At 44.7% G+C, this 12,632-nt stretch overlaps 1 protein-coding gene across 1 annotated transcript in view; it reads right to left on the reverse strand.

Moving 5' to 3' along the window:
* The window catches only part of PCSK2 (proprotein convertase subtilisin/kexin type 2), a 91,309-nt gene extending 80,066 nt beyond the window's left edge, over positions 1–11,243 (reverse strand). The window contains exon 1 of the mRNA XM_015856543.3: positions 10,610–11,243. Within this exon, the coding sequence (XP_015712029.1) occupies positions 10,610–10,801 (192 nt within the window). The 5' untranslated portion in view covers positions 10,802–11,243. The remainder of the gene's footprint in view (positions 1–10,609) is intronic.
* Positions 11,244–12,632: the final 1,389 nt, after the last annotated feature.

The raw sequence follows: 12,632 nt of genomic DNA on the forward strand, positions 1-12,632 counted from the left end.
TCTCATTAGTATTGTTCTTACACTATCACACACGGTGCTTGCAAGCACTAACAAGAAACTGCCCCACTGGTTTGGTCTCAAGTTCACAATGATTTGATTTACAATTGAATGACTCTAAGCTTTCATGTTTTATTGTGCTCACATCACTTAAGTTCACTGCTGAAGAGCTTTATCCTGAAAGCCTGCAAGAGTCATGTAAGTCATCAGCAACAAGGTTGTGGATTTGCTGTGAGTTTTATCAGTGAATTGTGCAAGCCATTTCAGGCTTTTAAGAGAGACATTTTACTTTAGATGAATGGATCTGTGCATTTTAGATCCGTTACTTCCCAGTAACCACAGAACACATTATTGATTCTATCACTTGCATTGCTGAATACAGCCAAAGCAGGATACTTCTTGGATTTAGAAATGAATGAAACAGAAATTAGACTCCAGACATTCTTTGGAGAATTATCTGTCCCTAAATTTAACTTTCTTAACTAGCTTAACTTTCTTTACTAGCACCTGCTAGTAGCTCAACTGTGCAGTATAAATTACATCACAGCCACAAAACTGGTCAGTATCTGACTCGGTTAACTACTTAGTTCATTTAACACTTTAAGAAAAATCAGGAAAATAAAAGATGGTATCACAGAAATGGATCTTCTGCTTTTCTATTTTACAACTAAAGGCTAACAAAACTAATGCTATTCACAGTTGTCTCCTAACTGAAGAAACAAAGTGCCTCCGGGTCTCTTGCTGCTCTTTCAAGGCCATACTGTGTTTTCAAAGCATCTCCCAAGATGGTAATATTTTGTGAAATTTTTGACACCTCAAGTATCCTCCCCACCGAGATTATCCCCTCTAGGAGCAGTTAATTTTCCTTTTCCCCTCTTGGTTCTTTTTTCCCCACCATGGTGACACTTATAGGACAGAACCAGAACTAAGACTCACAGGGCATGGCTTTCAATTATAAATTAAATACTCCTTGCAGCTTAGCCCTGGCAAGTGCTCTGAGATGCTGGGCAACCTCTGTTTCTACTAATACTAATACTAGGAAAATCTTAGGCAATTACAGCTGTTAATATTCTTGTTTCAGTTGCATGTAAAATAGCATAGTCTAATAAGTACTTGTTTACTGATTTTACTTATTAATAGAATTCATTTAATTAATGTTTGCACAGCACTACTGAAAGTATAAAATGCTAAGTGCCGTTGTCAATACCTATTAGTGGGTAAATCTATATGTATATTAGGTATCTCATTAACAACAGATATTCTAATATGATTAAATAATATACCTTTCTATCAGTGTGCTATAAAGAAAATTCAAGGGTAGATCAGTACTGACAGCAATTAGCACTAAAGTTGTTTTCCCTCTCTTCCAGTCTACACACAATTCTCTGTCCTTTTAAGGACGTAACCATTGTTACTCCAAGGTCCAGTGTGACATCAGCTCTAAGAACACAGAGATAGAACACTTGAAATAAAGCGTTATATTCAAAATGTGGCATTAAGATATAGCTTAACCCTGCTAAAAATAACTGGTATCTGTATCTCAGAGACGAAGAAGGGGTAAGACATAGCTACTCAAGGACACTCGATTTCAGCAAAGCATTATTCAGCATTACTTTTGAATCAATGCCTACAGAATGAAGTGTGTAGGACAAGTGTGTGCAAGTGCTCAGCTAATGTAGTGCCTAGAAGCAAAGTCATGAACTCAAACTCTAAGGAAACATAGCTATAAAAGCAGCTCAGACCAAAATAAGTTGGCTATTGACAAGAACTACTCAAGGAGGCACAAAAAAGGTGAACTGTACTAATGCAAATATGCTGGCCCTTCCCAACACTTAAGGCAGGCTTATAACTTTGAGCTTTGAGAAGACATTTTCAGTGGAGCCAAGGAAAAGTAACATTTTAGAGCATTACTGTTTTCCTTGCTTTTGTGAAGTTGCTTGGCTGTGGTAGCAGAAAGTCATGGATATTTATCCATATTAATAGAAGACCATGTCAGAGGTGAATGAGTCCATTATTCACACCATCATGAAATGGAGACATCTCAGCTCCAGTATGTCACTGTATGATCATCGCTTCACACCAAACTAACAGCTGTGAGTGGGTTTGAGAGCTCTGTGTTAAATGGTAAATAAAAGATAAACCAAATCTGCCCCGATGTTAGTATCGATGTTAGAAAGGAAAGCAAACTGCACCACTACCTCTTTCCCTTCTCCACTGACCTTTCAGTCAACTACAAAATTTCTTCTTACTATTTGTTACTACCAACTGATGGATGACATATTTTATTGCTGACAGAAATTGTGGTCAACCCAGCATGTGCTGATCTTTATTACATCAGTTAGGCATGGAAAACATAGGTTTTTAATTAATTTCTTAAGCATGCTTCAGTTTTTGGAGCTTGGAATATTTGTTTCTCTACCAATATATTTAATGTGGATCAAATGTCTTCAGTTAGTAGAGAAAAAAAGGTATTTTACATAAGGAAACTGAGTATTTTAATCCCATCAGAAAGAAGAGGGAAAAAAAAACAACAAACCTGTATCAGTTCCATCTGGACTTCATTCTGAACTGTATGTGAACTGCATGAGAAATGGAAATGTTTTGCAACTAAAAGAAAAGTACAGTCACCTGTGAAGTTTTAGGGTCTAAACGGTAATGCAAAAATCAATAGACTGAAATGCTGTAAAGATCAATCTTCAGATGATTCCCAGACTCACAGCCTTCATTTAACCAGTGTAAATTCATTTAACCAGTGTAAACAACTGATTTTCGTCATTATGTTGTTTTCCCCTCTAGCCTGCAAATATGTTCAGGCACTGGTTTGTCACACTTCTCCACCCAAACTCAGAAATGACAATTATACATAATGATTGATTCAGATTAACTTCTAAATTGCTAAATTTCACTGACAGACATTTTTAACTGACATGGGAAAGCACAAGGTCCCTGTGGGGACCAGTAAAGGTTATAGCTAATTCACCATATTTGGGATGCAGATAGAAGCCTTAGGCAGAAGCTTCTGCCATACTCAGCTCTGCACAGTGAACAACAAAGGAAGGGTTCAGCTATACGTCTATTTCAGACTTGCACCAATTCACTGTACCTGTGTTTCAGAAAGGATGAATATGCAGAAAGGAGGATACTCTGTCATCAATAAAGCATACACAATACCCCATCCTCTCCTCCCCTCTTTTTAGAAACTACTTATCTATGAGCTTTAACTGGACAGCTCTAGTTTGATATCGAATACTCTTCCCTGATAACAGGGCCAGTTTCTTTACTTTATCATTAATACATATACAGTCGTTGGGTTTTCACAATCTCACTGCATACTCAAGGAGAAACCAGGTGTGACACAGTACCCTTTTACTCATCAGGTAAGCAAATAATCTAGTTCAGTCACGCACTTCTGCTGACTGGTTTGATGCAAACACTGAGGTCACTCTTTCCATTTGCTTTCTGTGGACAAAGAAATTAAGAATGTAACATTTACACAAAAGTATTGTTTGAGAAGATAGATAATGCATGATGAAGAACATTATGTCCTAGTTCACTTCTACAAAGTAGCGCTACTGCTATCCACTTGAGCTGTTTACAACCCCGCAGATGGTGGTAAATGGTAATACTGAGCTAGCTTGTACCCCCTAATTCCAGGTACAAGCTCAAACTACCTGTAAACACAGCCAGGGCTCAGCTGCGCTAGACTCAGAGTGACTTATAACTTCAAGTCTACATAAGGTTTCATCACGCAGAACAGCACAAGGTGGTTGTGCAGAATTTCACACAGCTCACTCTGTCCCAAAGCACAGCCCAGGGCCTTTTCAATGAACTTACAAGAATTAAACACAGATCTCACACTGATTTATAGCAGGACCAATGCACCAGACTACTTCAGGTTACTTGGAGGAATCCCATCTTTGACAAAGAGTCAAACAGTTTCGCTTCCTCTCACCAGAGGCCAGTGATAGATGAAAGCACCAAGCTGCTCACTGCAATATTTATAGCCACAGTTCTGTAAATGCAGCCAGCATCCTGGAGAAACCTGACCTATTAATTATTTGAAAAGCTGAAATAAAAGAAAAAAGAACAAAACTTTCTGTTGACTAGGACAGCACAGCATGGCAAAGATAAACTTCACATGAATACAACTGTTCATTACTGCAGCCCACATAGAAATTAGCCATTTGTGCTAAGACCAGACCTGCATGAGATGGCTTATTGCTCTAATATTTTGACAAGAGCTGGCACAATTTATCTTTCACTTAATCACTTTGGTCTGATTTCCAGCTCACAGAATTTTCCATGAACAAGCTCACATCTCTAAACTCACTGATTGAAACTATCTACCAAATAAATCCTACATATATTTCAGCAGCTTCTTTCTAAGTGCTTAATTAGGGGCATTTGACACTTGCTTCGTACAGGTTCATTTTAACTGGAATAATTCTATAAATGGATGAAGAAAAGAATCAAATGCAAACTTCCACTTAGCTGCCATATCAAGCGTTACCACTATAACTGTTCCAGGAAGCCTGATGTATTTTATTTAGTTAGTTATAAATCAGCACAGGCTTACTAGTAAAAGTTCTAGTTAAAATGAAATCTGTGCTGCTATTGCTCTGATCTGGCATTTGTTAAACAAGTTAGCACCCCTACATTGATGATAACAGCTTTGTAGTTGGGCTTGCTTTCCCATTTTAACCACATTAGTATTGTTACAGCAGTCCTTTAAGAATGGATGTAGTGTTACATCTTATCGCCTGCCGTATTTTGTGAGGAGGATGCAAAGCTATCTTCCACCTTCACACCAGTTGGCCCTTCTAAAAGTCAGCATCTAATAAATTCAGGAGTCCTACAGTTATCTCCATGCTTCAGCACCCATGCTTATGCACCCAGCCTAGCAGCACCATCAGTCTCTGGGACCATTTACCTGCTAGCAAGTGAATACCAGGGGACTCCTCAGGTTCTCATATGGAAGTCTGAGATGGGAGATGCACAGACAATTAAGTTATTTTTGTCTAGAGGTTTGAATGGACTTGAACTCCCAAGTTGGAAACAAAACGTTCTACCTCACCCAGAGGAACTGAAACTACCTGGTTCTCGTTGTTACATGGCAGTAAGATCTGCCCATCTGCTCTGATACCAAACAACAGCCATTCAAAACAGGGTTCTTTCACAAAAGCAGTTATCCTCAGTAAGTTCACGGATGGCACCAAATTGGCAGGGAGTGTCGATCTGCCTGAGGGTAGAGAGGCCCTGCAGAGGGATCTGGATAGGCTGGAGAGCTGGGCCAAAGCCAACGGGATAAGGTTCAACAAGACCAAATGCCAGGTTCTGCACTTTGGCCACAACAACCCTGGGCAGCGCTACAGGCTTGGGGCAGAGTGGCTGGAGGACTGTGTTGAGGAAACAGACCTGGGGGTACTGATTGATGCTCGGCTGAACATGAGCCGACAGTGTGCCCGGGTGGCCAAGAAGGCCAACAGCATCCTGGCTTGCATCAAAAACAGTGTTACTAGCAGGAACAGGGAGGTAATTGTCCCCCTGTACTCGGCATTGGTGCAGCCGCACCTTGAGTACTGTGTTCAGTTTTGGGCCCCTCACTGCAAGAAAGACATTGCGGCCCTGGAACGTGTTCAGAGGAGGGCTACAAAGCTGGTGAGGGGTCTGGAGCACAGGCCTTACAAGGAGCGGCTGAGGGAGCTGGGATTGTTCAGCCTGGAGAAGAGGAGGCTCAGGGGAGACCTTATAGCTCTCTATAACTTCCTGAAGGGGGGTTGTAGTGAGCTGGGGGTTGGCCTCTTCTCTCACGTCATTAGTGATAGAACTAGAGGAAATGGTTTTAAGCTGCATCAGGGGAGATTGAGGCTGGACATTAGGAAGTATTACTTTTCGGAAAGAGTAGTCAAGCATTGGAATGCACTGCCCAGGGAGGTGGTGGAGTCACCGACAATGGGAGTGTTCAAGAAACGCTTGGATGTGGCACTGAGGAATATGATTTAGCCAGGAAGTATTGGTAATGGTTGGACTAGATGATCTTCTAGGTCTTTTCCAACCTTGATAATTCTGTGATTCTGTGATCCTTTTGCTACACAGCTTTGGGACTGGGGACAAATTTGACTTAAGCATAGGTAACAGTCACAGATATGCACACTGCTTCTTAGGGGGAACAGCCATCAGACTGCTCTCAACATCTGGAAAACCTGCCCAGAGGTATGACAGCACCAGAGTCCTAGACAGAGCCACTGCATAGAGATCACAAAGCTTCAGTGCATGCAGGCAATTAATGTACCCATACAAAATAGCATCCAGAAATAGCTTGAAAGCCATGTAGGAAAGCTATCTGGGCAAAAGGCAAAAGATGCCAGGCTGCCAGCAGGATGGTATATTCACATGCAGAGACACCATGTTAATGGTCTTTGTTTACCTAGCACCAATACTAAAATAACTCAACTATAAATTCCACAGCACAGATCTGAAATAGCCCAGTGGCAGATTTGAAGCAAAGGAAAGAAAGTGAGAGTTATTTCTATATACTAAGCCTGTCTCTCTTGGTACAGAACACGAACCTTACACGTATGGCACTGAGATCTCCATGTACCATCGTGGAGAGAAATAACCTGGGGAGCTGAAGTCACTACATGCAAAGGCTTGCTCAGGTCTGGTGGCAGCCAGGAGCTGCCGGAGCTGCTCTCCTTGCCTGAGGATGGAAGGGAGCAGGCAGCAGGAGGCAGCCAGCTGCATCCAGGCTTCAGGCACTGATGTTCCTCAGCAGTTTAAGGTCCTCAGACTCTGCAGCTGCATCCTGTAGCAGAAAACCATCCCCAGTGCCTTGCTATCATGCCTCAACAAACTGAGGCTCAAGCTAGACTGTAACATACCATGTTGTTCTGGTGTAAGCACAGCATCTGGAAGTGCTGTTCACTTCTATGTATGCTTTCTCTATTTTTCTCCTTGTCACCGTTAAAAACTAATTATAACGTAAATGAAAAGAACTGCACATCCTGACTTGGGCTGCAGCATGAAGAAAACAAGTGAAAAAAAACATCTAAAGGGGCATTTCCTGGTTCTCTGTCACACATGCAATTTTACCATTGAATTCAGGCTAAGTGGAATAAATAAAAACACAGGCAGCTTCACAAGCAGTTTTTCAACTGAGCTGTAGCACAGTAAACAAAACAAAACTTATCTGTAAAAGTAAGGTTTAACTTGCATGTCTTGCCAGGAAACAGAACTACACCACATATTCAAAACAGTAATAGAGCAATTACGGCAGGGATCCATAGCAGGGAAGTCTGACCTTGTTTTGCATTCAAAGAATAAATGCTACACAAAGCTGACAAGGTAATTATTTTAAACCTCAAACAGAACACTCACCACCAGCAAGAAGCTGGTTTGGGGCTCTGATGGGGAAGGAGCTCAGCAGATACTGACTGAGGGATGTGCATGAGCATTTGCTTTCTTTGTGTGCAGAGTTCAGCTTTCACATGTATGAGCAAGTACATTAAAGTAACTTGGAACCCAAGTTAGCCATCTGATGTGTTTGCTACTGGGGCTGCTCCTATGTCCAAGTTGGAAAGCAAAATAGAATATACCAGCAACGACAAAAAAAGCACCATTTTGAAAGAAATATATTATTTCACATATGAGGCAAACTCCCTGCTGACACCATATAACTGAATTAATTCCTCTAACACTTCTCTTGAGCGTAAATAGGAGCTAATGGGACTTCCCAGCCAGGGCCCAGCGATACTCTGCCAGCACTTCGCAGGCATGAAACTGATATGGGTCCAGACCCTGGTGGCTGTTCTCTCCACAATTACTTTCTTCCAGGGTCTTTCTGGAAAATTGGGCTATCCATCATCCCACAGCAGCACGTCTTACCGCAGCAGGGTCAAACTTTTCCTAGCAGTTAACTGCATCTTCCCCTTAACTTGAACACATTACCTCAAACTCCCTCTTGAAAACTGAAGCATTTTCTTTTGTGGTGAGACCTATTGAAATCTTGGTAGCTGAACAATTAGTATTTGCAAGCAATTTATTTCTGCTTCTCTTAGTTTCCTTATACATTTCCTTAGTTATGTTGTACCCTCCATTTCTAGAATGGCTCTTTCTGTTTCTATAATGAAGGATTACTTCATACAAACAGATACCCTTTCCTCTAGGCCAACATAAAATGCAAAGCTAATTAATTATTAAACATGTCAGTGCATGGAAACTCTGCAGTCTGAGGCTTGACGTCAAGTCTTCAGACTCCAATGGGCTCATGTGCGGAGGACAGACTCCCTGTCTCCTCCTTGCTTGGGACGTTCCATTGCTGCAACATCTGTTTCCACAGTAGGGGCTACAAGGCTTGTAAAGGGCTTGGAAAATCAACCCTATGAGGAGAGGCTGAGTGGAGATGTTATTGCTCTCTTCTTCTGAAGAGTGCTTACATTGAGAGTGGGGCCTCACTTCTCCTTGCAGCATAATCTTTCCCTGTTTTCCAAGAATGCAGACAGCACATTCTACACATGGTACTTTCCCCCACAGTTTACCACTCACAGCTGTTCACATACACATACATGTCCATGTTCAACTTTTTGCACTGCTGTTATTACTGTTAAAGCCAGGCCTGCAGACTGTAAGCTGAGATGCTAGATAAGCCCAATGACAGCAAAACAGATCAGGAGGCTCTTCTGTTTAGCAGTGCTGAGAAGACACTAGTGTAGATGGCACAGCACTTGACACCCACCTATCTCCCTGTTCAGATTTCCCCTGCAGATTGCCAGACTCTGATGGATTATCTTCTGACACAGACAGCTAAATGCCAAACTCTAGGAACTCCTCCTGCTCCCTAAAAATCTCTGCCTTGCAGACAGCAGGGTGCTATTTTCTCTTACATTTGTAGGCACAGGGTGAGAGGCTTTCTAGCTTTTCAAGGACTGGGATGATGTAACCTGAAAACCTCCTGGGACAGCACGTGCACAGTACAAGAGCCTTGGCCACCTCCTCCTCGCTGTGAGCACACACAGAAGGCACCGCAGCTCTGCCAGGCTTAGTTCCTCAGGACTCCCACATCCTTGGGACACAGCATCCTTGCAACATACAGGAAAGCAGATCCTCTCTTCCCACATACCCGGAGGACCTCCCTCCAGCTCCTGCTAAAAGACTGATTTCCGTGTGGAATTGCTACGCATCCTAACAAGCCCTGTGAAGATAACTGTAATAGCCCAGAAGCTGTTCTTCATTCTGTGGCCCCTCCTATCTCTTCCCAATATGGAAACAGCAGCATTTGTAGGCACTCTGCTAAAACGAAAAGAAATTCATCTCTGTAGCAAGGTATTCTTCCCTCCTCCTGAGGCCTTATCAGACAGGTACACCCAGGATAGGGTAGAATATAATGAAGGGAGTGCAAGCAGAGAGCAGTAACAAGGGAAAACTGTTGAGCAAATACTATCTACAAAGTTTCGGGTAACAAGACCAAATCCCTATCTATCCCTAGCTCCTCTCCTAAAGGCAGCAGAAGAGCAGCCCCACCATCATCAGGACAAGCCCAAAACAAAAGCACCTTATCAGCAGCAAGCATTAGTGGTGTTTAAAACAAAAATGACATTGTCCTCATTTCTGTAACAAGCCCACACCGGAGTGGACACAAGGCAGCCTGAGGGAGCGAGTCTCTCTTCATAGGACAGACGCATAGGTATAGCAGGGGATTGCACAATTTCACTTAGTCAAGTTCAGCATGCAATTCCCATTTGCTTCCCTGGAAGTCAGAACGGCATCTCATTGCATAACTACCAGGGAAAGAAAACAACAACAACAAAACAACAACACATAATGCTCACACAACTCTATTTCCCTCCACACTTCTCCAACCAAGTATTGCCTGGGCATTGAGTCTGCCAGGAATCATCCTGACCAGCGCACTGTATTAGACCCACTGACTATATCCTGAACTGTTTAGAGCTCTGATTGCTATTGAAGTGTGAGAGATTTCTAACACAACAGGGCTCTCCAGGAACAGGGTAGGGACTCCTTGACACCAAAGCTACTGAGGACTTTCTATGACCTCAGGGGAGAAAGCAGCCTCCGCTGGAACTCGAAGTTTTCCAACTCACATCAATTTGCGATGAGCACTGATTGCATGCCACGCTTAATATCAAGTGGATTCTCTGCCCTGACAATGTCCTATTTCTCCGCTAGAATAACAGGGACATGAAGGAAGCTGCCAGCCTCACAAACTTATGTATCAAAATCCCTAAGAAATCTTCCATTTAAATCGTGTGCGAGCTTCTCCATGGAGATACAGCTTTAATTATTTTCAGCGCTCGGAGCAGTTTCAATTCCAGCCGTGCTCAGGAAGCTCTCGAGCTGCTCCCGCTGCGTTCTGCCCCACACGGTTCCCGAACCCCTCAGGATGGGAGCTCAATTGGAGGATGTTTACGCAGCGAAGTCCAAAGGCGCCGAGCAAGCCAGCATGTGGGAAACTCCTCTCCTCCCAGTCCGAGCCGAACGCCCTCCCAGGAGACTGCTGTGCAGCGGCTGCGGGAAGCGGACTCCCGAAGCCGCGCGGCTGCAGGACGCAGCCGGGCTCAATCTCCGCTTCCCAGCTGCTCCGGGCAGCCCTTACCTTGCGCACCCCTCCGAAGCCGTGATCCGCCGCCACCCGCTCGGCCTCCGCCTGGTCCCCGCCGTGCAGCTCTACCAAGAACTGGTTGGTATAGACGGCTGCCCTGGCCGGGGCGCCAAGGGAGAGCAGCAGGAACAGGACGAGGAGGACGAAGGCGCCTCGCAGCAGCAGCAGCGGCGGCCCCGCCGGCATGGCCCCCGCGCTGCGCGCCCGCCGAGGCAGCCCGTGGGGAGGGCGCCGGGCGGGCGAGACGGGGAAGCGGCTAAAAGATGGAAGGGGGAAGGATGCGGGAGGGGTTGGTGGGGGGGAGAGAAGGGGGGGAAATGGGTGGGAAGGAAACAAGCAAAATAAAAAAATAAATAATATTTCCCAAGCCAAGGAAAGCGGAGGGAGCAGCCGGGCTGCAGGGGCTGCTCGGGGCGCGGCGGTGTGCTCGCTGCCGGCGCTGCAGCCCCGGCCCCTCCTCAACGCGGAGCCGGCGGAGGGGAAGCACCAGCCGGGAGGGGACACCGCCGCGCTGCCAATCACGGCCGGGGAGGATCGCCCTGCTCCCCCCCCGCCCGCGGCTGGCGCTCACATAGCCTGCAGTCCCCCCCTCACCCGGAGCCTACCCCGCTCAGCATCCCGGTAGCCCCACCCCGAGACCCAGCGCTGCTTCCCGTAGGGCTGGGTGGGGGGTCCTGGTGCGGAGCTGTCCCGCACAGCGGGTTCTGACTGCCTAAAGCTTTAAGGCCGGGGGTCGAATGCTCTAGCACAACGCACCTGGGCAGGTGTTGGCAATTTGTGCGGTCCGCTGTCAGCCCCTGGCACCCGATGAACAGCAAGTGCACCCTGCCCAGCTACTCGCAGGGCAGCAAGGTGTCCCCGTGCCCCTTCTGGTACAAATCAATGCACAGAGAAGCACTAAGAGGGAAAAAAAAACCAGGTCGGGGGTCCCCTCTGTGCTGGGAGCATCACTGTGTGCTGGCACGTGGAAATGCAGGGCTCTGAGCTCGAGGAACAAACTTTATGTGAGATGCAGGGAAAACAACAGCAGGTTTGTACCCGTGCAAACAGCCTGGGATGGGGGTCGGTGTGCTGGGAGGTGGCTGTGCCTAAAGGGAAGGGAGCTATGCTGAACAGAAATCTGCCCTGTTCAAAACTCCAAGTGGAAATGGACAGCACAGAGTTTTCACTGTTCAATCAAGGTATACAATAACCTGCTCCTACAACTATGTTTTTTAATATGTCATGAAAAATAAAAAGTTAATCCTCAGATTGATCCCTGGAAACAACTCAGGACACAGAAAACACTGTAAGGTAGCATTGCCTTTAAAACAAATAGTGATACATTTACCACAATCCATTCTACAAATGTTCCGGTGGAATACAGTACCTAAATCAATTGGGGAAAACAAAGATCACAAGCAGGACTCTTCTTCCATTAACCTCCAGAGCTTTAGAAAATGACAGAAAAGCTCACCATGTGCTTGTGGTTCCAAATGAGTGTTAGTTTGCCATGACTAATTATTGATTTCCTTCCTCTGGGTAAAAGAAAATCCTTCTTCAAACAGAAGGGAAATGGTAACTCAGAGCCTGATCCAAAGCCCTCTTAAATCAACAGAAGTGCAGTAAATGAAAGTCTGGTGTTTGGGAAAAATAAAATCAAACACTGGGGAAAGGTAAAATATGAGAAATGGCACAATAAAGAAGGAAAACATCTTTGCGGCCTCATTAAGACACTATGTCAATAGAATTCTGATTTTAGATGCTTGTTCTTAGCGTATGCAGTTATTAAAACAATGTTATATGATATTTCTTAAAGCCGAATTGCTTGCTTTCATCGATATTCAACAATACCTCTCCTCACAACATCTCTCCCAGCATTAAAGCAGACCCTGCAGTTTGATTTGTTTCCAGGTGACTCAGGGGCTGTGAGGCTCTCAGATCAGTAACAGCTGCTGGCAGTGTCTCACCAGCCAATGGAGGCCCCTCTGGTTTCCATCCACAGCTGTTTCTCAGGACGAGAAGCTGAGGGAAATTA

Source organism: Coturnix japonica, chromosome 3, assembly GCF_054131305.1.
Source record: "Coturnix japonica strain WE chromosome 3, WE-NBRP24, whole genome shotgun sequence".
In the NCBI taxonomy this organism is placed as follows: Eukaryota; Metazoa; Chordata; class Aves; order Galliformes; family Phasianidae; genus Coturnix; species Coturnix japonica.